The sequence below is a fragment of the Prionailurus viverrinus genome, chromosome D1 (assembly GCF_022837055.1).
Source record: "Prionailurus viverrinus isolate Anna chromosome D1, UM_Priviv_1.0, whole genome shotgun sequence".
NCBI lineage: Eukaryota > Metazoa > Chordata > Mammalia > Carnivora > Felidae > Prionailurus > Prionailurus viverrinus.
In genome coordinates this window covers 18,382,507-18,410,047 of record NC_062570.1, presented here as the reverse complement: position 1 = coordinate 18,410,047, position 27,541 = coordinate 18,382,507, and the positions used below count along the sequence as shown (strand labels likewise).

Sequence of the window (27,541 nt, the reverse complement as noted above, 5' to 3'; positions counted from 1 at the left end):
TCTAGCTAGGAGTTAAGGGAAAAGAACAGAGTATAAAACTTTCCCATTTGTTAATCAGAGGTAGAGCGGGACAGTACAGGGAGAAAACAGTAAAGTTACGTTTTCAAGGTAGTCCAAGGTGCTCTGGCTGGCTTGGGACACTATATGGGATGATAGAGTACAATATAGTATAGTATAGCATAGTATAGTATGGTATAGTATACATAGTATCCTCAGATTAGAAAGGATTTTGAGGGTAGCCTAGGTGGCTCAGTTGGTTAAGTGTCTGACTCTTGACCTCAGGGTCATGAGCTCAGGCCCTCACTGAGCTCCACACTGGACGTGGAGAACTTCCAAACCCTCCCCCCCCTTTTTTTAATGTTTGTTTATTTTTGAGAGAGAGAGAGGGAGAGAGACAGAGCATGAGTGGGGAAGGGGCAGAGAGAGAGGGCAACACAGAATCCGAAGCAGGCTCCAGGCTCTGAGCTGTCAGCACAGAACTCCACATGGGGCTCGAACCCATGAACCATGAGATCATGACCTGAGCCAAAGTCAGACGCTTAACCAACTGAGCCCCCCCCCCCCCCCCCCCGCCCAGGTGCCTCCCTCCTTTTTCTAAGTCGAAAAAGAAAGGATTTTGAAAATTCCGCTGACACAAGGCCTTGACGCAGAGAAATACACCCAACTATACCATAAAGATGGGTAGTTGGGAGTGTATGAACTTGCAGACCAGAAACTCGGTTCAATACAACTTCCACCGTTGTGCTCTTTCCTCTTTCCGTGGCACCACTAGCCACCGCTAGCCTTAGAGTCCTTCCGTGTAAAACAGGAATCCCACTACCTGCCTCAGGGGATTGCTGTATTAAACCAGAGACTATAGGAGAAAGAGCTCCATAAATAAAGAGATGCCAGGCAGATGTTAGTCAACACACAAGTATCCTGGACGTACACCCAACCTCGCTGAATATGTCAACTCTGAATTTTTTAAATGTAATGATGCATCTGGGGGCTATCTATGCCAAATGTCAAATCTCAGGTTGGCTTCCGGCACGCTCTGATGATGCCTTGCTACAACAGTCAGTGCGTGCTTGAGGAATACAAACTTACTTTAATATTAATCTGAGCAAAACATCATTAGGCAAATTACTGCTGCAGAAAGAGAGCAGAAACTGCATGAGACGCTCTAATGTTAAATAGGAATGTTTTCGTTTTTCTGGGCTCTTCTCCCCTCCATTCACACAGATCTTTGAGAGCTTATGGTGTGCGTCAATATCATTAAACCCGGCACTGCAGATGGCCTAGGGGTTCTACTGTTACAGTATATGCAGAACTTCTCAGTAAGAAGGAAGGAGCCGATATGCCAAGGAAATCGAGACAGTCTTGAACTTCAGATGTCCTGTCACTTGATTCCCATCCGTAGAGTACCAGGGGACACCTCAGATTCTAATGGCTGGACCCCGTATGTATGGCTTGGGAGATCATCTGGCCCCGGCCAGGGATTCCGATGCCCCGTCAGGTGGGTACGATGCTGCATGTAGGATACACGGGCTCAGGGCGGGAGGGAGAAGTGAGTCCTGGTGGCAGCCATGTAGGCCTGGAGCAGAAGATGCCCCTAGGATGCCTGTGATATCTGCCTCCCATCTCTTCCTGTTCTCAAGGCCACTGGAGTCAAGGTCAGGAAGAAAAAAAAAAAAGAAATCTATTTAGGGCATTCGTTCTGCTGCTTGGGATACTAGGCCTCCTAACGGAAGTCAGGCTCCTAGGGCTCTGTACTGCACCATCAGGAGCCACAAAGGAAGGTGGTGCTCACTTCCCACAGGACCACAGGGTACTTCCCTCATCCTCCTTCCTGCCTTTCTTCTCTCCATAGTTACGAAGCTAATATTGCCTGTTTGGGATGATCACGTTTCCACACCAAAAATCAGATCATAGAAATGTATGGCCTGACAAGAGGGTACCTTCTCCTCAATGTACCTCCCACTAGGATCCACTTGAGGAGAGATGAAGAATAGTGCAACACAGCATATGAATGCTATACTAGAGGTGTGGGCAGGGGGCAGCTGCTCGGGGAAAGAAGCAATCGGCTCCATCCGGGGGACTCATGCTGAAGAGCAAGTGCCATTTGAGCTGGGTATTGAAGGCTAGGGAGGAGTCTGTTACATGGTTGAGAGGCAAGCAGATGGGCATGAATCCAGGTAGGGGACAGGAAGAGGCCAGCTTGATGGTGAAGCGGCGAGCAGTATGGGGTACAGATGCCTGCGGTGAGGCGCGGAACAGGAAATATCAGCTTTATTCTCCAGGCTGAGAAGGATGGACTTTGTCTTGCAAATGATGGGCAGCCAGTGAATGAGTTGAAGTAGGAGGCTGATACGATTGCATTTATTTAAAAAAATAATGGTAAACTAAAAAACTACACTCCTCAGCAAGTCACATACATTTACGAAATGTAACAGCTAACACTTTCTTGTGTATATGTCGGGCACTGCTGTAAGTGCATTACTTATGTACTGCTGTATCCTCATCAAATTTGCATGACAACCCATTTTCGCAGATGAAAAAACTGAGACACGGGTGATATGCAGCTCGTACGTGTTTGATCTGGTTCCAGGACTTTCACTCCACTGTGCTGGCAATGCCCCTGACCCCCCTTTAAAAAAATTTTTTTTAATGTTTATTTATTTTTGACAGAGAGAGACAGAGACAGAGCATGAGTGGGGAAGAGGCAGAGAGAGAGGGAGACCCAGAATCTGAAGCAGACTCCAGGCTCTAAGCTGTCAGCACAGAGTCCAACGTGGGGCTCGAACTCACGGAATGTGAGATCATGACCTGAGCCAAAGTCAGACACTTAACTGACTGAGCCACCCAGGCGCCTCTGGGCTCCTTTGATGAAGATACTGTACTGCATAAGAAACACTCTACCCTCAAGGACAACACAAGCCACCATAATGGCAGCAGCAGGTTAGAGACAGAGAGAGCCTGAACCAGGTGGAGTCAGTGGGGGTGGGGGGGTGGGTGGAGAGCATACTTGAGAACTGTTTAGGAGGTGAGCTGACCAAGTGAAGGTGGAGGGGTAAGAGAAGTGAAGGGCAGCTCAGCTCACTGGGTGGAGATGCGATGATCTGAGATGGGACAGAGGAGAAGCAGGCAGAACTAGACTGAATACAGCTTCTGACACTGTTTTTGAGGTGCCCATGAGACATCCAGGGGCCCGTGAGACATCTAGGTGATGTCTAGTCATGTATTCAAAATACGCTTCTAGAATTCAGGGGGGCGGTCAGGGCCAGATTTACAGATTTGGTAGTGGGTGAGATTACCCAAGCAGAGAGTTGTCAGAGTGAGAAGGAAAATGGGTCAGGGACATTCATGGGGTAGACAGACAGAGAAAGAGGGGTCCACAGAAATGCAGGAGAGGCAACGATCAGAACAGCAGGAAGAAACCGTGACCTGGATCCCAGGAATGGAGAGAGTGTTCAAAAGCGGGGGAGGGATCAACAACAACAAATGCCAAAGCCAGAATGCTCAGCTGGCCTCTGAGCGGCAGGGAGTAGGTGGTCCAGAGAGCGAAACATTCTTCTGATTTTGGTCCTAGAGATGCCTGGACAGAAACAGACGTTATACCCCAACAGTGAGAAGAAGGAGAGGACCACATAATTACCTCTTGGTGATCCCATGTTCAAGAAAAACCCTAGGTAATCTCAGATTGTCGGAAATCCCCAAATTATTTCTGATTGCCTTTCAACTTCACAGACATTCCTGCCATCCTTATTATTTTGGAGGGTTCTGCGATATATTCTAAATAGGCATTTATACTCCGGGTTAATTATTTTAACCTTTGCACACAGGTTTGACTATCACCAGATGCTCACTTTTTGGTAATAATCACTCATGACTCAGGTGACCTCAGACATAGAATAAAGATAGAGATTCTAGGTCATGAATAAATTATAAGTGAAATTAAATTACCATATAGTTGTTCACAGGTAACTATCGATTAGAGAAAATTCACAAAATAATAAATACTCAGAATTCAACTTTAATTTTGTTAACTTAACACAATTTTATGAAAGATAGCTTCTCTGTGTAATTTTAGATCTAGGCTTTTGTGGTGAACTCGGCTGGGCTATCCTTCAGCATCCACTGTTTCTGCCAGTTCAGGGTACAGATGTTTCAGATGCGGCCACGTTCACCTCCAATTTGTTCTCACCAGGTCTCCCCTGGTTTCATTGATTCAGGATTGTTCTCTCCCCAGCTGACTTTTTGGTACTTTCTGAGCAAACTGCCTCACACACAGAATGCATTCAATAAATATTTGTTGAACGAATGCATAAACTGTCAGTTCTGCTTAGGGTAAGCTGTTCACGCCAGTACTCAGTTTTTACCCAGCTCGGCCCCCCGTTATAAATCAGATCTAAGCAGCCATGTGGCATACTAGGCTGGAAGAGGGGAGGGGTCCTGAACAGAAAGGGGAACCGTATCAGTTAGGGTTCTCCAGAGAGACAGAACCAACAGGGTGTGTGTGTGTGTGTGTGTGTGTGTGTGTGTGTGTGTGTGTGTGTGTAAAGAGATTTACTTTAAGGAATTGGTTCATGCCATTGTGGGAGCAGTTAAGCCCAAATATATAAGGCAGGCTGGAAATTCAGGCAGGATTTCTAAGCGACAGTCTTGAGGCAGAATTCCTTCTGCTTCAGGAAACCTGTTTTTGCGCTTAAGGCCTTCAACTGATTGGATGAGGCCCACCCACCTTAGCAAGGGTAATCTCCTCTACTGATGATAGCGGTTAATCACCTCTACAAAATACCTTCACAGAAATCTAGGCATCACAGCCAAGGCAAGCTGACACATAAAACTTCACAACCCAAAAACTAATGCGGTCATGGGTTTGTGGTGGTAGGAAACACTTGGCCAACAATCCAATTAAGGGTGTCCGGAGGGTTGGTGAATGGGAATTTTGATCTGGCCAGAGCTGATATTCCAGGCGGTGGTGGCCTGGGTGGTGAGGGCAGCCTAACAGCAGATGTCCCCAGGCAGTGAGTGGAAACACTTGGTGTCAGGTGTCTTCACCCACACAGTCCATCGGGTCATAAGCGAGGCTCTAGAATCCTTGGCATTCATCAAGAGATCAAGGCCAGAGCCTAGTTGTACAGCCTGGCCACAGCAATGTGGCATGGAGAAAGCTTCTAGGTCCCCATTACTTTGGGATGCTCCCTCAGGGCTCGGTAGCGAGATTGGGGTGGGTTCAAGAGACTGTGCTGGCTGGACAATAGCTGAGGGAGTAGTGACAGGTGTAAGGGTGACAAGAACACTGTCCCCAGAATTAGGAGACTTGGCTTCCAGGCCCAGCCCTGTATTAGTTCCAAATGTGACTTTAGCTTCCTCACCTGTCACTTTGGAATTATAATACCTTCCCTCTTTTCTCAAAGAACAGTCCGAAGGACCGAATGAGAGAAGGCACACAAGAATGCTTTCCAGAACACGTTATCCAAAAAAGATCACACAGATGAGGGGGTGGCAAGCCTGGTGTCACAGAGAGAGCAAGCTCAAATCACACCATTCCTGGGTTTGAACTCTGCTCTTTCACTGTTATAAGAATAACCCGAGTGTACTGGTGTCCTAGGGCCTGCTATGACAAAGTGTCAAAAATTGGGTGGCTTAAAAAAAAACAGAAATGTATTGTCTCAGAGTTTGGAGGCTAGAAGTTCAAAAGCAAGGTGTCAGTGGGGCCGTGCTCCCTCTGAAGGCTTTATAAAAATTTTTTTTAAAACGTTTATTCATTTACGAGAGACAGAGAGCACAAGCAGGGTAGGGGCAGAGAGAGAGGGAGACACAGAATCCGAAGCAGGCTCCAGGCTCCGAGCTGTCAGCCCAGAGCCCGACGTGGGGCTGGAACTCACAAACTGTGAGATCATGACCTGAGCCGAAGTCGGACGCTCTACCGACTGAGCCACCCAGGCGCCCCTTAGGCTTTAGGGGAGGACTCCCTCCTTGTCACCTGAAGCTTCAGGTGGTCCTTGGCGTTTCTTGGCTTGTAGATACATCATCCCAACCTGTCTCCAAATTCACATGGTCTTCTCCCCTGTGTCCCCATTTCTCTCTTTTTATACAGACACCTCTCATTGGATTAGGACTCACCCTAATCCAGTATGACCTCATCTTAACTTGATTGTGTCTGCAGAGACCCTGTTTCTAAATAAGGTCACAGTCACAGGTCCTGGGGCTTAGGACCTCAACATGTCTTTTGAGGGGATACAATTCAACCCATAACAAGAGTGCCTAACATCACAGGTGCCTGGCACATGGGAGGTGCTCCATGAACCGGAGTTCTCTTCGTCGTGAAAAAGAGGAGGGGGAATCAGAATCCCCCTTAATTCACGAGACACACACATCAGCGACAGCGTCTACAGTGACCAACTGCTCACATTTTTTCTGTTTTAGCCTAGAGGGCTTGGGATTTCGATGCTGCCTCCCCTCTCAGAGGATTGGCCTCCTTTCCTAAGACGGGCCGTGATCGTGATGGATGCTGAGGCCCAGCACAAGACAGCGCTCTTCCGAGCTGCTTGAATGGGCTCTGTGACAAGGGGACCTTTCCTCCTGCAGAAATGGGCCGTAGCAGCTACCAGCTCTGTGCACCCAGGCTGGGACTGTGAATACAGGCAATCCCCTTTCTGCAGGGCTGGGATTTGGGGCCTGGGAAGGAGCCAGAAGCCAGAGGGTCACTTCTTCAGCTGGCCCGTGGGATGAGCTCTTGATCCCTCCCCTGTAGGGCAGCCTTTGGTGGTGCCAGGTAACACACTGGAAGACACCATGTTAACGTGACCTTGGACACCTATAATGACTCGAGTATTGGGGGGTGGGGATCCACGTAACAGCTGTGCGCTTAGAGTCAGTTTGGATGAAAGGATGAGAACAAATTTCCTCTGGTTCGGTAAGAAAACTATGGAAAGTCAACTCTGCACGGGCAACGTAACCATTATCCACTTTGTGGATGGGGTACAGCCAGGGTACCCTGGCAGGCCCGTCCTCCGGTGTGCTTTCACAAACTCCCGTAGATGCTCACTGTACTCACGCCAGCCCACCTAACCAGAGAAGCCTTTCTTTTCTTTTGTTTTTCTTTTTTTTTCGAGGACGCAGAAGAGGGGACAGACCAGAGATCAGCGATGTTATCTATTCACCAGTATGGATAACCCAGAGAGGAAAGAGTCCACATTCCCTCACCAGACGCAATGCTTGGCGTGAACCAAGGTGCACCGGGGAGTCGGTGAGATCCTTAAAAAGGCTGGGATAACTTATCGGGACTGGGGACCCTGTCCCCAGGCAGAAGCAGAGTGACCACTCTGTGGTCCCACACCCTGTGCACCAAGGGATGAGCAATCACTCTTGGTCATCTCTATTCAGTGAGGCAGAAGCAATTTTTACTGGAAAGCCCACAAGTGTGACTTTTCCATTCTTCCTGTTTGCAAGTCCATGCAGCTGATGGGGGAAAAAATAGCCCAGCTCATTTGCATTTAAGTCTTGAAATCTAAATATTTCTGTGAGTCATTCATTATTACCATATAACTCAGTGTTTGCATGCAAATAACTTTAATGACATAAATGCTTATAAAATAAATCTCTTACCATATGAACTCGGTAAAGAATGCTAATTCCCAGAGTCATGAATGGCTTGGAGAAATCAATCACCTTCTCCCGTTCAGCAGTAATGGTGAGGCCTGCCACGGCCAGGTCTGCTTTCTGAAAGGACAGAGAAAGCCCATCAGTGGGGTGGCCTTGTTAGATGCAGGTATGGGGACTTGTGACCAGAGGTCATCACTACCGGGGAGATGTCACTCTAGTCTGGTTTCTCTGTGTGGGAATTGACTCTAGATAGTCACAGTACATCCCAGGCCTGAACATAACAGGACATGGGTATTGAAGCTATAACTTATGGTCATTTGAGGTCAGACCCCTCTAAATACATCAGTAAGTATAAAAAGCCGGGGGCATCACTACAGACCGTTCAGAGATAGTCTCGAAACGCCCTAGGCGAGGGAAAACTGGCACATAGGCTGCTGGATTCTCAACATCAAGTAGTTTTTAAATTCAACTTCTTAATTTGCTCTGTCAACAGAACTTGATGGAGTTGCCAGGTTGTAGAGGACGCGTGGTGGGAGGCAGTTACAGTGAAAAACAAAAATGATGTAACCACGGAAATGAGAAACAATCTAATGCAACCCCACTCATTTCACGGTGAGGACACGGAGGCTCAAGTTGAGCTGGTGGCCCGACGTCACAGAGTCTGTCCTTGTCAGAGCTGGGGCTGGACCCGGGGCCTCCGGGACCACTGGCCACTTACGTTGCTGTTAAGGTTAAAACTCAGGTGCCATAGAACTAAAAGAAGGGTCTCTGGCCCTTCATGCAAAACCACCAGAATCTGTTCCAAGGACATTTCTTTCCTTTCTTCCTTTCTTTCTTTTCTTTTCTTTTCTTTCTTTCTTTCTTTCTTTCTTTCTTTCTTTCTTTCTTTCTTCCTTCCTTCCTTCCTTCCTTCCTTTCCTCCCTTCCTTCCTTTTCTTTCCTTCCTTTCTTTCTCTTTCTTTCTTTCTTTTTTTCTTTCCTTCCTTCCTTCCTTCCTTCCTTCCTTCCTTCCTTCCTTCCTTCCTTTCTTCCTGTTTCTACTTGCACCTCAGGTGCCCAATTTGGATAACAGTCTGTCCTGAATTCAAGCCCTCTGGGTAAGGAGATGCTATAGACTTCCTCGATGCTCCTCTTGGCCAGAAAGTCCTTCCTTGAACCTAACTGAAACCCATCCAGTGGCAAAGCAAATTCAATTTCTTCCTATTGGGTCGGCTCCCTTTGCACATGGTATGGAGGGGACAAGCCCAGAACTGGTACACAGTTCTGGTCTGCGTGCTGCCCTCATCAACTAACTTAGCCTAGTCGCTTCATGTCTCTAGATGTCCTTGACCTCATCCTTAAGCCAAGGATGTGAGGTGAGACAGGGCGAGGACCCTTCCCAGAAATTCTCTAACAGGGATTCTCCACATCTAGTCTCTGACCACCAGCATCAGAATCACCTGCAGGCCTTACAAAAATGCGAATTTCTAAATTTTCTTAATGTTTATTTATTTTCGAGGGGGAGGGAGGGGCAGAGAGATCTTTTTAAATGTTTATTTTTTTTGAGAGAGAGATGGGGAGGGGGCAGAGGATCTGAAGTGGGCTCTGTGCTGACAGCAGAAAACCTGATATGGGGCTTGAGCTCACGAACCGTGAGATCATGACCTGAGTCGAAGTCAGACAGTTAACGAACTGAGCCACCCAGGTGCCCTTAAAATGCAAATTTCTGAGTCACATCCCAGACCCCCTGAATCAGACTGTGCTGGCGGGTCACCAGCATCTGTATTTGTAACAAGTTGCCCACGTGATCCTGACTACCACTAATATTGAAGAGCCATGTTTTATAACCGGGGCGTGTATCTCAGACTGGCCTCCACTGGTTTCCATTTCAGCTTAACTCCTTCTTCTAATTCTGGTGGATCAGCTGATGGAGAAGAGGTAGAGAGAAATAAGAAAGGGAAGTGTCCGACCATCTACAAACAGGCCGGGCTGTTCTGAACGAGTGCACACACGTACACACACACACACACACACGCGCGCGCGCACGTACATGATTCTTCCTAAATCACTGCAAAGAAAATAGAGAGATAGACACGCTGGCCCTCATTGTGCACACAAGGGAATCTGAGATTTGTGTACAAGAAGGATAAATCCATTGGCAAAGGTCAGTCTCTTCTGCATTTCAACCTTGAGTCTCCACTCCTGGTCCGTGTTCCGTCTGCCAGAGCGGCCACGTGATCCTGGCGTAGGTTAACAAACTCAGGGCCTTATAAAGTGAGACCGGGCTTAAATAAAAGAAACACGGGTGAAGACGTAAGAGATTTTTAATAAAAAATAAACATGTGAATGCCTCATTGTGCTCATTCTGCGTTTCTCCAAGAGAGCGCTGATTGCTGCTATCAAGTGAACCAATCCTTGAGATTAAAAAATGAAGTTTGATGAGAAGATTGTTAACGCCTTCATTTGGGACACTTTGGAGGGCTGCTGGGGCCTTTCAGAACCTCAGCCCCCCGATGACAGCGGCACTGGCTGGAGGCCCACTCGAGAGCACAGGTGTACAGCAACAGAAATCAACCAAGCACAAAGGCCCAGCAGGTGCGATGTCAGACTCATGAGTGTGGGTTTCCAGCCAATTGGCAGCCCAAGCCCTGCATGAACCTTTGGAGGAGACGAGTTAAGTGGGTTGGATTGAAGGAACTGAAGAAAAGATCAGGAAAACCAAAACTCATAAAACGGGCAAAGGTACACAGTTTCCGGTCCCTCCTCTGGTTATTTAAGAGCACATATTCCATCCACCCCCCAAGTTAACCAAATTCAACAACTCTATCCCCAAGTTTCTTAATTTTTTGATGTTTGTTTATTTTTGAGAGAGAGAGAGAGACAGAGCATGAGCGGGGGAGGGGCAGAGAGAGAGGGAGACACAGAATCGGAAACAGGCTCCAGGCTCGGAGCCGTCAGCACAGAGCCCGACGCGGGGCTCGAACTCACGGACCGTGAGATCATGACCCGAGCCAAAGACGGACTCTCAGCCGCCGAGCCACCCAGGTGCCCCTCTATCCCCAAGTTTCTTTTCCTCACACAGCTTTCCTCCAAAAAGGGCAAACTTTGAATTGAAATTTGGAAATCATGGCACACGTTTATAAACGTTGGCCAACAATGACATTATGCTAAAACAATTCCATATGGAGAGAAAGGCGGAAATGGACGGTGTCACAGGAGTGATGCTTTCCTGGGTGCTTACAGAACTGCCACATACCCAGAGGGGGTGTGTGCCCCAGGCTCAGACAGGGCATTTCTGCCCACTCACAAAGAGACGCTTCCCAAACTAGTTGGGGGCAGGGGCGGCAGGAAAGGAGGGGTGGGGTGGGAAAAAGCCAGAAGAAACCACGGAGGTGTGCTCGTGGCTGTTTCTTGCACTTAATCAACTTAGTATAGACTAGTAATTGTCTACCCTGGCTTCCGTGCATCCTGAAGTATCAGCAACAACCTCTCAGGGTCAGGTTATTCCAAAAGATGTGCCTGCATTTTATTTCATCTTAGTTAAAAAGACATTCTGCTACAGGAGCACCCGGGCGGCTCAGTCGGTTAAGCGTCTTACTCTTGGTTTCGCCTTAAGTCACCATCTCACACTCCCTTGGGTTGGAGCCCCGCATAGGGCTCCACGTTGTCAGCACAGAGCCTGCTTGGGATTCTCTCTCTTCCTCTCTCTCTCTCTCTGCCCTTCCCCCACTCACGCCGCCTCTGTCTCTCTCAAAATAAACAAGTAAACCTTAAACAAAAGACATTATGCTATACAGCCATCTTCGATGAGATGATGTGCCACGAAACCCAACGGACGGCCAAAGGGAGGTGGGAACGTTCAACTGTTAGCAACTGTCAGTGTGGGGGAAGGAAGGAAGTACGGGCATGCCGATAGCCCAGGCCAGCCCTGCCGGGTCTCTTGGCCGCTCACAGCAGGAGGGCTGTGCTCTCCCGTGGAAAACGCAGTAGGCAGGACATCTCAAGAGCCGGCTGTTGCTGCAGCTGGGCCACAAACTCACGGTGCCCGTGGGCAAGTCATTCCCTTTTCTGGGCCAAAGTTGTAGCCACTGTGAAATGAAGGGGTTCAACCAAATGCCCTCTAAACTCTTCTTCCAGCTCCCAGACCTCACACTTGGCATTTCGCTTTGCTAGAAGAGGCGGAGCTTAGTTTAACGGGCTCCTTTTGCTCAAGGAGATGACGGCGGTCGGCAGAATCGGATGCTGTGGGGCAGTTGGGGAGAATGAGCTCGGAGGAGGAAACTGCCAGACGTGTCGGCAAAGAGCAGCAGCCGACAGGGATCCCAGGCGGGGGAAGGAAATCCAGAGAGGTCGGGAAAGTGCACCACCATCTGGAGAGCAGGTCCGGGAGCGGTCCCGCGGGCAGGGAAACCAGAAAAGGCTGGGACCCCCAGAGCCAGAGGAAGAGAGGGAGGGCTGACAAAAGAGAACTGGTAGAGAGTTCTGTATGCAGCATGGTGTTCCTGGTCTCGGGGTGTTGAGTGTGTGTGTGTGTGTGTGTGTGTGTGTGCGCACGCGCGGGCACACAGGGGCGTATAAATACATTCCCTCCGAAAACCCGCCCTCCTCCCCATTTTCAATTGAAAGTGTTCTTTGAAGCGCTTCATGTTCTGCCTCTGAGAGATCCCCCTCTTTTATCTCCTGGATGTTTGTAGAATTTACAAGGGGAGGGCAGGCTGGAGGCAGCCTGGAGGTGACTTCCAAAACAGACTATCCTTTGCCTCGTGGAGTTTAATAGGGGTCATGCAACTGCCTCCATTGCTATCAAAGCCTGGAGGCCCAGTGTGGCTGCCGCTCTCCTCCCGGGAGCTGGGGCTTGGCTGGGAAGAAGGCGGCAGGTTCCCAGCAGGGCTCCCGGGTCGCCTGAACCTGCTGCCGCCACCCTGCGCCTCCCTGAGAACACCACTATCGCCGGGAAGGCGTCTGATGGCCGCAGATCCCGGACAGCCCGAAGGGAACAAACACTCTTCTGTGTCCTTCTCCTCTTTCAGAGAGCTGCTGCCCTCTTTCGGGCAACAGGCGCTCGCACCCCCTCAGGAGTGCCCCAGCAGCACTGGCCGATGGCCTCCGGTGGCCTCAGCCCAGCCTCCCCCTCCCACCTCCCAGAGAACCAAGCTAAAGAGAGGTGGGACAGGGCGGAAGGCCATGCGCCCAGAGCAACTCGGCCTCTCTGGGACTCCTTTTACCGGGCTATACAGTGTGGGCAATGCCTGGGAGAGCCCAGAGAGATGCTGGACCTATGTCTGGAGTGGCCGTTGACACAGGGCTAAGACTCAGCCTTCTGTGTGGGGCAGACCTGTCCCGACTCTGTTAGTACGCACTTGTTTGCTGTGTGACTTTAGGCGACACACTGAACCTCTCTAAGCCCCAGTCTGCTCATATGCAAAGTGGGGGTCATCACAGTGCCTACCTCCTAGAATTGCTGAGAAAGCGAATGGTTCAAAGTAAGTACTCGGTAAATGTTTGCCTTTAGGATGATAATCTCAACAAGGGCCTCTGGAGACGATATCTTAACCCGGGATGAGATATCTTAACCCGGGATGAGTAGGAACGTCTGGGCGGGGGTGCCGGGGGCAGCCAGGCTGTTCTACTTCCTGGTAGGGCAGAGGCCTCTGCACACTTGGCCCCTGGTGGTCTTTCCCGGGTGACCTGGGACATGCACAGAGCTGTGCTGACAGGACGTGCTTCTCTGGTGTGGCTGCCTGTCTCTGAAGGTTCACCTAAGGACCCTCTGAGGCCTCATGCTGTCCCCCACGCTTAGAAAACTCAGGGAAAAAATGGACCCTCAGCTTGGAAACCAAACTCAGTCATTTCCCACAGTGTCTTCCTTGTTATGTGATCCTCCTCTGGGGACAGCAGATGAAATGACCTCCCCAGCTTCCTTTGAATTCTCGGATCCGCTGTGCTATCTCTGATGGGCTTCTAGATCTTTTTTCTCTGGCTTTTTTTTTTTTACCGGGTCCCCCTGCCCCCCCCCCCCCAAGTCCTCAGTTTCCTGCCCCCTGGGCGGCGGGGGGCCCGGCTGTTTTTCCATGCCAGCCGCTTTCCGCCCCTTTGCCAGTCACATCTGTACATCCCTTATTTCACCTGCTACTCGGGCCCCATAGTGCCTCCCATTCTTTGCTGCCATTTATTTAACTCTGTAATTGTGTTACTTAACTCTGGAAAGCTTTGGGAGGCTACAGTTGGAATGAGAAACTGCTACACAGAATGAGGTTGTACTGAGCGTTCCTGGAAACCTTCACTCCAAGGTAATTGTGTCTGGAGATCCCTTGTATATCGAAGAGGCTTACGGAATTCCAAGCAAGGCCAGTCTGAGGCTGCAAGATGGGAGCTGGCATAACGCATATAAATACCCAGATAGGGAGGAGCTCCGTCTGAGTCCATCAGGGAGGCTTGCCAGGGAAGGATAACTAACACACATTAGGCCCTGGCTGAGGATGATATGGGGCCACTGAGCAGGCACTGTGTCCCGGGTTCCCCACCTTGAGTGTGGGCTCTAGGGGTAGGCAGCGACAGCCTGCACAGCCCCCACTGTCCCCTCCTCCTCTGCAGCGCTCAGCATTCCCTCACTCCTCTTTACGGACTCTCCACCTTGCTGTAGGCAGCATGCAAGGTGCTGAGATACAGGCGTGGCCCCGTGCAGCAGAGGACTTGCAGTCCGGAGGGGAGGTGGGCAGTCATGAGACAGTCGAACTATTTGTAAAGTTACAGCTGCAACAGGTTTTATAAAAGGGTCATATAAGGCACCATGAGAAGGTACAAGAGGGGGGTGACAGAGTCTGGGAGGTCTATGGGGGCTTCCCCCAGAGGAGATGCAGTTGCCTGAATAGGAGCTACCTGTGAGAAGGCCTGGGGTGAGCACGCCCAGTGGAAGGACAGCATGTGCCAAGGCCCCGAGGCAGAAAGAGACTTGGTGCATTCCAGAGATTGGAAGAAAGCCAGAGTGGCTGGACGACACAGGACTGAGGAGCCTGCTATAAGATGAGGCTGGAGAGGCAGGCAGAAGAGGCGACAGCTTGGAAAGAACTTGGATGGCCCTGAGTATTTTAAGCAGTGGATGGCTTACTAGATACAGTTTGGAATACCAACCTCGCTAACACCTATAGCCCTTCCTGCATGTCAGGAGCTGGACCGAGCACATTATGTGTGTCATCTCACTTACTGCTCACAAAACCCCTAGGAGGTAAGTTACTATTATTATCCCCACTTTACAGGGCACAGTGAGGCATAGAGAGGTTAAGGAACTTGCCCAAGGTTGCACAGCAAATAAAAGGCAGAGCCAGGATTCCAACCTGGGCAGTTTCATTTCAGAGGCTGTATCGTGAACCTGCACCAAATTCAATTGGCTCTAGTGGAGAAAAAAGATTAAAGAGAGGCAAGAAAGGACCATCCTCATTATCATCTTCCCATGTTCGCTATTTAAAAAAAATTTTTTTTTTAACATTTATTCATTTTTGAGAACCAGAGAGAGGCCGAGCATGAGTGGGGGAGGGGCAGAGACAGAGGGAGACAGAATCCAAAGCAGGCTCCAGGGTCTGAGCTGTCAGCACAGAGCCCGATGTGGGGCTCAAACTCGAGGAGTGCGAGATCATGACCTGAGCCGAAGTCGGACGCTTCACTGACTGAACCACCCAGGCGCCCCCGCTTGTTTGCCCTTTATACCACTGCACACAGGGCAACCTGATGTCCATGCCCCCACTCCATCAACATCAGCCAGCTGGACATGGTACCACATCCCAGAGATGCTTTCCAGCCCTTATCTCGCTGAACCTCCTAGCCAGCCATTCTTCTCAGCCCCTTGCCCGGCCCTCCTGAATGAGGTCAATGTCAAGGACACACAGCCCTCCCTCCACGTCTCTGACTCCATTGCCACGCATCACCGGCACCAGGCCAAATCGGGCTCACGTTCCAGCCCTGCCAGTCACCGACTGTGTGACAGTGGGTAGGTTTTACATCCCCTCCAAACTCACTTTTCGCTTCTGTAAATGGAGATGATAATCACCAGCTCAGGGCTGTTGGGAGGACAAATGACATGTAACGCACAAAGCTCGGGGCCCGGCATATACAGATGCTCAATACATAGTGGCTATTAATATTCTTTTTCTAAAAAGATGAACTTTGACACCACGACCACTCTACCCTTCCTCCCTCTTAAAAAATTATCCACGATCCTCACTCCCCTGAAGTCCGCCCTCATGAACTCCTGTGACTTCAGCCTCACTTCCCAGGACCCCTCGGGCTCCCCCACCCTGCACCAGTCTGGCTCGGCTGACTCCAAACACCTTGTACTTCCTGACAGCAGTGGCTCCCAAGGTGTTGCTTCCTCCACCTAGAATGTCCAACCCCCATCGCCACCTACCCTCCAAGGCCCATTCACAGCTTACCTCCTCTGCAAAAACTTCTATGGCCTCCCCAGGAATGAGCCCGTCCTCATATCACCAAAGGTGATAAGACACTGTTTATACCACTCACGTGGCATAGGCCATATAATGCCCTGGATTCGAACAGGGGGCCAGGGCTCGTACTCGAACTCTGTACTTACTAGCTGTGTGACCTTGGGAAAGGACTTACCTTCTCTGTGCCTCAGTTTCTTCTTCCATCAAGTGGGCATAACAGCAGTTCCTACCTTCATGGGGCCTCTGTGGGAATTAAGTGAGGAAGCCGTGCAAAGCCTCTGCCTGGCACAGAATAACTCAGAAGATATTAGCCTTTCTAATTATTCTTAGTGTCGTTGTAGACATTCACATCTTAGCTCCCCATTGGATTATAAGAAGCAGGGACAAGGATTTTAAAATATTTAATGCATATAGCATTTCAAAGTTGCCATTGGTCACGTTTTACAAAGAAACCGAGGCCCAGAGAGGTTAGTAATTTGCTCAAGTACACAGAGCTAGGACAAGGAGAAAGTGAGCTTCAGACCCATATGGAGTATTAGGACCATTTATGTGGCTTTCTGATGGCTGCACTGGTCACAGTGATTTTCCCAAAGTGGGCACACGGCGAGTCCCTAATGAACAAGCAGGACGGCCCACGGTGCAGGACACGGGAGGACAAGCCACCAAACGTGGCCTGCCCTCGAGTCCCTTCGCGCTGACAGCAGAATCAGGCAGATGTCTGACACGTGCCTGTAAGCAGGGGGGATTTTATCAGGAAGTCAGAATGTTACAACCGGATTCAGGTCATGACCCGGATCGGTCAGATACAATCCTCATCCTCCAGCCTAAGGCAGACTCGGGGGCCCTGGATCCCGGCCAGAGGGCTCCCTTTTCCCCTTATACCCTCCCAGGCCCAGTCCCCCCGTAAGCCCGCTCAGGAGAGAGCTTGCCCAGGCTCTGTGCTTACAGGCGGCTGTCAGGGGAGAGGTGTTCGTTCTCCCCCCAGGAAAGTCTAGGGATGGTGAGGACAGTCACGTCCTCGCCGGGCCCGGTGGCCGGAGAGAAGAGGAGGGACTGGCTCCATGGAGCCAGTTTCTAGACTCTGGCCCGCCCTCAGTCCCTGCTGTGCAGTGGAACAGATTAACATCTGCAGCTCAGCCCATTTGAAATTAGATTATCTGCTTACTTCCTGTCTTTTGATCGATTTACCTGCTGGGTGTCTTCCTCCACCCCCCTCCCTGCCACCCCCCACCTAGTGAGATGCCCAGGGACCTGCGATGACTCACTGAGGTCACCAGGCAGAGCGGCAGTGGATTCTGAAGGAGACAGGAGAAGCTCACTCCCACTCCTGGCGCGAGCTTCGGCAGAAGTCATCATTTAGGCCTTCCTAATAACATGCCTGAGAAGGGCGCACATCTGCTCTCCTGCCACAGGCGGCAGGCTGTCTTCCCCCTCCTCCCCGTGGGCACTGGGGCCGAGCATGAACTCACTCTCAGGGCTCACATGCCATCTGCACCACGTCCGGCGTCCTCATCCACTGGGGACACTGGATGCCAGCCCCACCCTTTCTGCTTTCAGGACACGGGAACAGGGGTAAGGGCAAAGACAAGAGCACCCAGTTAGCACGCATGCACGCACGCACCGACCAGCCAGCACCCGGGCCCCCGAGGCTGCCCGCCCCTATCGAGGGGGAGGCTCTGATCGGAGCTTTCGCGAACCGGTCTGAGCCCAAATGTGTGGGATTTATCCGTGCTCACTGGGCTGGGCCCATCCTCAGTAATGCTCGGGGAGCAGAGGGCCAGAACAGCGTTAGTATTCCTGGGGAAGCGGCGATGTCATTCGCAGGTCCGAGGGCTCCCCGGTGCTATTTCTCGAGGTGACAGTCTGCTCTCAGGGTTGGATGAATTTCTTTAGAGTTAAATTAAAATCCCCATGAAATATTTAGTTGGCTCAGCTCAGGGCTGTATTATTGGCCTATGCGGGCAGATTTCAGTTAAGAACCAGGCTGAAGGTAAGAAGGGGTTGGCAGGTCAGCCACCGGTGAAGTGGTGGAGCACCGGAGGGTCTGAGCAAGTGTTGACCTTTGACCTCTTGTCATAGTCTCCCGTTCACGGGCCATGGGCCTTCTTGCCTTTTGGGGTCAGACAGATGTCTGTTTAAATCCCAGCCCTGCCATTCGCCAGCTAAGCAAATTACCTCCAGTCCGGGCTTCAGTCTCCTCCTCTCTAAAATGGGTGAAATAATGTCTTTTATGTTTGCTATGAGGATTAAATGTAATAACCTATGCAAACGGAGCTCAGGTGCGGTCCTGCCTCTTCCTCTCCCCTCTTCCAAATGTAGTTTTTCAAGGGTCTCTTGAAAACTAAAGCAGATTATGCTGTTCTAGTCTGTACTGACTTAATCTTTTTTATGCCCGTGGCCCCTTTCAGCACTCTGGTGAGGTCTGTGAACCCCTTCTTTAGAAATGTTTAAAAATGATTATTCTGCCTGGGTGGCTCAGTCGGTTAGGCGTCCGACTTCGGCTCAGGTCATGATCTCACCGTTTGTGGGTTCGAGCCCCACGTCCGGCTCTGTGCTGGTAGCTTGGAGCCTGGAGACTGCTTTGACTTCTGTGTCCCCCCTCTTTCTCTGCCCCTCCCCCGTTAGCACTCAGTCTCTTTCTCTCAAAAATAAATAAAATTAAAAAAAATTAAAAAATGATTATTCTATTTACTATATTGCATAACTGTATTACACAGAAATACAGTTGTCAGGCTGTCTGGGTGGCTCAGTCACTTTAGCGTGTGACTTTGGCTTAGGTCATGATCTCACGGTTCATGGGTTCAAGCCCAGTATCGGGCTCCGTGCTGACAGCTTAGAGCCTGGATGGAGCCTCCTTCGGATTCTGTGTCTCCCTCTCTCTCTCTCTCTCTCTCTCTCTGCCCCTCCCTTGCTTGTGCATTGTCTCTCTCTCAAAAATAAATAAGCACTGGGGGAAAAAAAAATCCAGTTGTAAAATATTTTTACATCTTTGTGCTACAGTGACCTTGGAGCTACAGGTAGGTCTAAGACCAGCACTATACTGACACGACTGGTGACAAAGTCACAGGTATGGTTCATATCAGTATGCTTTGTTGCCCACATTCGTAATTAAAGGAAATAACACATTTCAGTTTAAATTTAGAAACCAAATAGATGTAAATTTTTCTCTTCTAAGTTTATGGACTCTCCTGATGCTATCTATCCTCAGACACTTGGGCGGACAGGCAAAGAACCCATAGAAACTTCTCAGCTTACAAACAGTACAGGCTGACCCTTGAACAATGCAGGGGGAGGGGTGCTGACCCCCTGCCCCGTCGAAAATCTACGTAAAACGTTTGGCTCACCCAAAACTTAACTACTAATAGCCTACTGTTGACCAGAAGCCTAAACCGATAACAAACAGTTGATTAATTCGTATTTTGTAGGTCATATGCATTAAATATCATATTCTCACAATGAAGCAAGTAGAGAAAAGAAAGTGCTATTCAGAAAATACGTTGTACTGTATTACACTACTGTACTGTATTTATAGAAAATAAATCTGTGTCTAAGTGGATCCAGGCCACTCAAACCCAAGTTGATCAAGGGTCAGCTGTAATCGTTGACCACGGCCCACGGGCGTCAGGGCCCGAAGCCTACTCACCACACTCCGGCCATGCTGGCCTTCGTCTTGCTCCTCCAACAGGGCAAGTTCATTTGCATCTTCACATCTATGCTCTTCTCCGGCTGCAGGGCTCTGCCTTGGCCTTGGCCTTAGCTAGGCTGGCTTCTTCCCACCGTTCAGATCTCCAAGTGGTTTTCCTTGTGTGCCCTTCTAACGGACCCCTCTCTCTGACGCTCTGTCTTATTGTCCTGTTGTGTCTTCTTCACAGCAAACATTACAATGCAAAGCTGTCTTATTTATGCGTTCATTTCGCTGTTTATTGTCTAGAATGCAAGCTCCAGGAGGCAGGAACCTGTAATGTGTTTTTTTTGCTACAGCCTTATGAATACCCCATTTCCCCCAAACTGATAAATCCCCCAGGCCACGTGACAATAAAGTCGTCAGCAGGCTGTGTGTTAAGAGGCACTAGATCTCTACTGGCAAGTTTTCATACTTCTGCCCGTCTCCCACTCCTGTCAGCTGCCAAAAAAGCCAGGTGGGATCTGGGGCACAGCGTGGGGCCCCGCCACTGAGCGCGGCTAACTGGCCCACGGGGGGGATCAAACTCGCAGCCCTGACTTCATAAGCAGGGGGCTCGCACTGACCACGCCAGCTCTACAAGGTTCCGGGCCTACGCTGTGAGAGCACGTTCAGGTTCAGACAGGCTCAGGCAAGTGGCTTCTGCTGCTGGAGGAATCTGACAGCACCACTAGCCCACGATGCTGTCTTTCTTTTATTTCTCTTCCCACCTGTCAGTCTTGTAATGAAAAATGGTGTCACTCACAGGCCTGCTATTAGGACTGTTTCGGTGCGATGAAATCAAGTAGCACCAGATGCTGGAAGCATTGCTGAAGTTACAGAAGCTTCCCCTCCTCCCCCGTCTCTACTCCAAGCCGACAAGTCCCCTCCACTGTCTCACTCACCCCTCACTGTCCTGTTGGACAGGAGGGAGCCCCCAGCTCTGCTTCAGACTGGCCACTGAGCTGCCCCATGGCACGAGCAAGGGTGAGCAGTGATCTGACCAGTCAGATCCAAGAACTGGGTAGCCCCAGCTTTGTTCTCGTCTCTTATCGATATAGGCACAAGTCAGAACCGTTGCAAAGGGCAGGAGGGGAGGGCATTTTCTCAGGGATCCCTGTAGTTTTTTGAGGAGAGAGCTAGAGACGTCGTCATAAACCTCTGGCCACTCTTCTCGGGTGGCAAAGTCCATCTGGTCGACTTCAGAAAGGTGTCCCACCTTGTTCATATGGCTCATGTGCCTACCAATAATAACATCCTCAAAGTGCTTTTCACAAGGCCGCATTTGGCTCCACAACAACTACAAGGTCAGCAGTAGCCAGTTTAGAGACTGGGGAATGAGGCTCAGCAGAGTTATGTGGTATTAAATTGGGGGTAATGGTTGCCTTTGGGAAGGAGGGGTGTATAGAGAGAAAGGAGGCGTGTTGACGGGGTGGGGACAAGGGGCCCTCAGCGTGCTGGTCATGGTGTTATTTCTTGACCCGGATAGTGATTCCATAAGTATGTCCCCTTGGTGACAATTCATCAAGCTGGCACTTAAGATTTATGTGCTTTTCTATACGTGTATTTAAATTAAAATGTTTTTCAAAAAGTTAAGTGATTTGCCCAAGTAGAAGAATGAATGGCTGCCTTCACGCCTGACACTGAGCACCTTGCTGACTCCGAAACCCACAGGGGCTGCAGCGGCTGCATTAACTGTGCCACAGTCTGGGAATTTCACACACCCAAGAAAGGGACACTACTGTGGATCTCTGTTTAAACGCCTGAGTGACGGCTAATTCAAGAAGGACGGGAAGGAATAGCTGGATGTTTTAACGTGATTTGCATTCGCATCTGGATGGAGAAAAGTCTAGCTCCCTAGTCTGGTCCAAACAGCTGAACAGACTGAAACTTCTGCACAAGCCAACTCTTTGTCCAATGAACACCGGGCAAAGCCCCAGGGAAGCCTGGCCTTCCCCTGGGGAAGCCTGCTGGGAGCTGCAATCACCCTCCAGCACTGAGTGGTTCCCATTCTAGGTGGGTCTTGAAACCTAGAGGAGAGGGGAAATTCAGCCTGTCACAGATTCAACAGCAATGCTCTCGTAGTGCTTTGTGACAGAGAGTTGCCAGAGGGCCCCGGGTTTAAGTCTGCCTCTTGGTAGCTGTGTGACCTTGGGCAACTCACTTAGCCTCTCTTAACTTGTTGTCTCATGAGCAAAGTAGGAAGGGTAACAGCTTCTATTTCACTGGGCTGTGAGGGTAAAATGAGCTAATGTACAGGGCCTGATGCAGAGGAAATGTTCATTGATCAACAAATGCTCACTGCCATTGTCACGCTGTTCCCGATCCTGGCATCCTGCCTCTATCCTCTGTCTGTTCTCTTTGAAGCCCCCAGGACCTGGCCTCTACTCTGGGCTGTGCCATCCTGCCTGGGGTGGGGCGGGGGGTGGGTGGGTCCTCTGAAGGCTAAGCCCATCTACCCGATTTGCTCCTATGCGAGTCCCCTTCGCTTTCGACGGACACCAACGTACACGCGTGCTGTTACCTGACGCCATCCACCTTGTTTTGATCTCTTGCCTGTGGCCCCACTGTTCGCCACTCCCCAGCTGCCAGCCAGGGCCCCAGTCCACTGTTCCACTGCCATCCAGGATGTGGTGGGTCTGCTCAGGGTGTCTCCCGGATTTGGATAGGGGATCCATTTGGCAAGAGTCGACAGCATCTTTCCGAGCACTCCAAATTCATTGAATGGACCCCAGGCTGCCATTTTAAAAGAGGTGGGCCTTTGTTCTGTTGCCTCAATTGCAAATGTGGACGCAGTTGGAGCAGGAATGTGTCACCAAGCAGGGGAGCGTATCTGAGGGCTGCAGAAGATAAGGAATCATTCCACAGGTTCTAGAAAGGGTGGAGCAGAACAGGGCTCCCGGCTGCTTCGAGAGCTGCCAAAACACCACCATTGGCACGATCAAGACAGGCCTGGTTCTCATGCTGACAAATGGCGGGATGTCAGCTGCTCCTGACAAGCTATGGGATGGCAAGAAAAATAGTCTGTGAATAAGCCCCTCAAAGCATATAACGATTCTGGCCGAGAACTGTGAGACGGGGAGGCCAAGCCATGGCAACAAGCAAGTTGAACACCACAAGACCTTCTGGTGCAAATTCATTTCTGTGAGTGAGAGATGGCCAGAGGACAGAGGGAGCTGTCACATTCAGATTCTTTGAAGCAGGGCCTATTTATTCACAGGAAGACAAGAGATGAGCAGGGCCTGCCTGCTGGGGCAGGGCAGGGAGCCACAGCAGCAGGATCTGATGACTGAGGTACCGCTAGGTAAGCAAAGCCTGGTATGTGTTCGGGGCGGCTCTGCACGGTAATTAAAAGAACACACTGTGGACCCATCTGAGCTTGGAGTCCGCCACTTTGCAGCCACCACGTGGCTTGGATGAGTTCACCTCAGGGCCTGTTTGTGGATCTACAAGATGGGGGTAAGAAGACATTGCCTTGTAAGGTTCTTTAACGATTAGATGAGATAATATTTGTAAAGCGATTGTTAGTACGTAGTGAGTGCTCGGTCAAAAGCGCCCGTTAATTATCTTTAGAGTCCTTTCCAGCCAAGGGACAGGCAGAAGGTCAGCACAGGGAGCCACAAGGGCTTGAGCACGGCACATGAGTCTCAGGTGAGGTGACTCAGACGTCCGGGCAGGTGGTCCGGGAGCCTGCTCCATGACGCTCAGGCCACTGCTACCCCTCAACACACAGACTCAGGAAACAAAGCCAGCAAGTACAACGGGACAAGGTTTACTCCAAAGGCAGTTGGAAGATAAATGTATGTGATGGGGGCTGAGAGGATACCCAGTTAGACTAACTGAAGACGCAAGAGTGGACAGAGGTGAGCTGTGATTCGGGGAACAAATTAGGAGATGGGGGTCGGTGGGGGGGGGGGGTCAATTTAAAGCCAGACAACCAGCCCTGGACATTCCCATACCTTGGCGAGAGGACAGAGGGGTGAGGTTGCTTATGCAGGGGGGTGAGCTGGAGGCCCAGCTGTGCATTGTTGGGGAAGGCAGAGATTTATAGGAAGCCTGCGTAGGCCCGATGGCTGCTGTGAAAGGGCAGCCCCAGAGAAGACATCAACTCCTACAGCACCAACCTGCTGAACGCACCAGCATATCTAGGCCAATTGTGTGCTTTCCCTGTTGCTAGTCAAAGGGATCATCTGAAAACTTGTAGCTGGTTCTTAGCATCGGGCTGTTCTGTCCAGGCTTGAACTTTCTTGGGGCCAGGGGGTGTAATGGTCCGTTCTTTTGCACATGCCTTCACAGCATCCCATCCATCCATCTATCCATCCATCCATCCATCCATCCATCCATCCATCCATCCATCTATCCCTCTGTCCATCCATCCATCCACCCACCCATCCATCCACTCATCCATCTGTCCATCCGTCCGTCCGTCCATCCATCTACCCACCCACCCAACCATCCACTCATCCATCTACCCGCCCACCCACCCATCCACCCAACCATCCACTCATCCATCAACCCACCCACCCACCCATCCACTCATCCATCTATCCATCCATCCATCCACCCATCCATCTATCCATCCATCCATCCATTCATCTGTCCATCCATCCCATAATTGCTGAGTGCTAGTGTTTGCTGGGCCTGTTCCAGATGCTACCAGTACACAAATAAGACCGATGTAGTCCCTGATCTCAGAGAGCTCACATTCTAGTGAAGGGAGACGCACAAGAATCAAATAGTCCCATTATAAGCAAGAGGATTTCAGATGGTGATGATCTCTTTGAAGATAACACAACAAGGTAATGTGGTAGAGTGTAACTAAGAGAAAGGATGGGGGTTCCTTAGGGTGGCAGAGAAAGAATGTATCTTGGAGGAGGTGACACCTGGCTTAGACCGAAATAATGAGAGGGAAATAGTAGATTGGAGACTTGGGGAAAACAGATTTTTGATAGAACGAAGAGCAAATGTACGGGTTGTATGTTGGCATGAAGCATGCTGTGTCCAAGGAGCCAAGGCAAGGCCAGTAGTGATGCAGCAGAGAGAGCGAGAGCCAAGTGACAGGAGATACAGGGCCCTGGGGGCTCTTGATCAGTCCTTCAGATCCTAGGGATATTGGTGAAATTGTGGCTGATGCAAAACAGGGCACAGGGGGAAGAGATATGCTCATTTAACATGTGAGCAACAGTAGCCCAGGAAGATTCAGCTGCTAATTTATGATTCAGGGACAGACCTTGACTTGCAACTCAAGGTATTTTTCTCTAAGCCTAAGAGGACATGTGGACTGCCTAGCACCTTGTCACCTAACACGGGTGCCTCTTCCCCCAAAAGATGGCCTGGAGAACCTTCCCTCCAGTTTCTGCTCCTTGTGCCCCCTTTTCCCACAAGAAAAGGGCAAGAAAAGAGGGGGGCTCAGAACAGTACAGCAGGCCACCACCATTGCATGTAGCTTCTGGAACGCTGCTGGACCTCCCCACTGTGAGAGCAGGACTGGACATGGGCTGCTTGCTCTGTCGATCTGGTAAGCTTGGGTAGCGTCCAGGCATGGTGTGGCAAAGAGGAATCAACCCAGGTCAGCCTGGGAGAGGGAAGGACCAGCCCCAGGTGCCTACATCTCAAGGGAGCAGGTGCACATCCCTGAGTGTGTGTGTGTGTGTGTAGGGGGGGATGGATGGCAGGGAGGCTGAGGACCTGAGCTTTAGGCCCAGAGACGAAGTTCAAGGACAGCCTCCTGCAGAGAGAGAGGGGTAACAGGCGACAGGGACAGGAGAGGGCTCGCACTCCCTGCGAGTTACCACATGACAGGCACACTATGGAGACTGTAGTTCACTGATTTCTAACCCGGAGGTGGCTGCCATTATTTCCATTTGGAGAATGAAGACCCAGGGGTCAGAAACGCTGGGTGACTTGCCCTCACAGCTTTCACCTGGAAGAGCAGAGATCTGCACAGGTGGCCCAGGGGGCGGGGTGTGGGGACAGGGGTGAGTACGGCCACTCCTTCCATTTCTGCACCACGTGTATCCTGATCACTCCCAACTGGAGAGCAGGCCCAGCCCTGCCCTCTCGCTGGCCTCCCTCACCCACGACCTCCTGTCCTTCTCGCCCTCAGAGTCCTGCTGGCACTTCAGACCCATGTCATGTACTCCGTGTACGTCTTCGTCTCCTAAAGCTACTCTTTTTCCATGTACTATTTCTCAGTTCATGACTTTACCAGCCACCTGTCATCCAAAACAGAGAGCAGGAGTCAGCCCGGAGTCTGCCCTCGCCCTCCCTTCCTTGCTCTCTCCCCATTCAATAACCAAGCCCCATCCATTTTACTTCTGCAATGCCTGCTTAATCCATTACCGCAACTCGACTCTCACTGCTGCTGCCATCATTCAAGTCTTCATTTGAATTATTCAGTAATCTCTGCACTGGTCTCCTTGCTTCCAGTTCCTTCCCACTCTATCCATCTACTGAACTGCACGGGCACCAGCGGTTCTCAAAGTCGAGAGGCATAGGCACCAGCGGTTCCCGAACTGGAGATCACGGGCACCAACCAGTGCTCTCGAACTTGAACGTGCATCACAACCACCTGAAAAACCTGTTAACATGCAAACTGCTGGGCCCCGCTCCAGAGTTTCTGATTCAGTAGGTCGGAATGGGGCCCCCGAGTTTGGATTTTGCACAAGTCCCAGGTGATGCTGATGCTGCTGGTTCAAGGTACACAATTTGAGAACCACTTCCTTGGGGTCTGTTTCTACACCAAGGACCTACTCAGGTCAGTCCTCTGCTTAAAAAACAAACAAACAAACAAACAAACAAACAACCCAGAAACTCCCTACTATCTTTGAAATCTTTAAAATCGAGCCCAAAGTCCTGCAGCACCTGGGTGGCTCAGTTGGTTAAGCATCCAACTTGGGCTCGGGTCATGGTCTCAGAGTTCATGGGTTCAAGCCTCGCATCAGGCTCTGTGCAGACAGGAGGTCCTCTGGATCCCTCTCTCTCTGCCCCTTCCCCACCTCTCAAAAAAAAAAAAATAAACATCTTAAAAAAATAAAATCAAGCCCAAACTGCTTACAGTGATCCTCACCACCTGGCCTAGCCATGCCTTTCCCGCATCACCTCAAGCTAACTGACCTCCCTTCAACCTGTAATGAGCCTACCTCGCACTACTCACGTTCCTTAAGGCTGTCAAATATTTCAGACTCTGCGTCTGCCCACACAGTTCCCGGCCTGCAACTCTTTCCCCCCCTGGAGCTTGTCCACTTCCTACTTGTCCATCAAGGCCCAACTTGACTGTACCTCCCTTTTAGGCATCATAGTGTGTTAGAAGGGCTGTGGACTTTGATGTCAGCCAGGCTTGGCTTTGAATTCCAGATCAATCCCTTGTTAGCCGTGTGACCTTGAATTAGCCTCTCTATTAGGCTGGGGTGAACCTCAGCGTCTTCATTATAAAATGTGAATCATAATAGTTATCTTCTAAGATTGCTGTTGGAGAGGAAATGATGTATGATAAATGTCTGACAGGTAGGAGGTAGTCAATAAACAATAGCTATTATTATCATTAGCTCTGTTCGAAAGTTCTGCCTGGCTTCCTGGAGACGAACAGTTTCCTTTTTCCTCTGTGTTCCCACAAAGTTTTGTATGATTCCATTTTGCGTATATCACATACTATGGTCTCATTATTTTATGCATTAGACCTCATTCCAAGTATAGCTGGGGCCATCGTATGACTTATAAAAAATTGATCCTCTCAGCAGGCGTAGTGGGCACATGGTTTGGCAAACTAAAGGCTTCTCTATAGGAAGAGAATCTACAGGTGGATACATGCCCCCACCACTGCACATGCTTGGTGAGCAGTGCGAGTGTTAGGTTTCAGGCCCTATTCACTCCT

At 50.3% G+C, this 27,541-nt stretch overlaps 1 protein-coding gene across 1 annotated transcript in view; it reads right to left on the bottom strand.

Moving 5' to 3' along the window:
• GRIK4 (glutamate ionotropic receptor kainate type subunit 4) overlaps window positions 1-27,541 on the bottom strand; it is a 305,096-nt gene that overhangs the window by 36,923 nt on the left and 240,632 nt on the right. Inside the window, exon 13 of the mRNA XM_047878295.1 lies at window positions 7,594-7,707. Within this exon, the coding sequence (XP_047734251.1) occupies window positions 7,594-7,707 (114 nt within the window). The remainder of the gene's footprint in view (window positions 1-7,593; window positions 7,708-27,541) is intronic.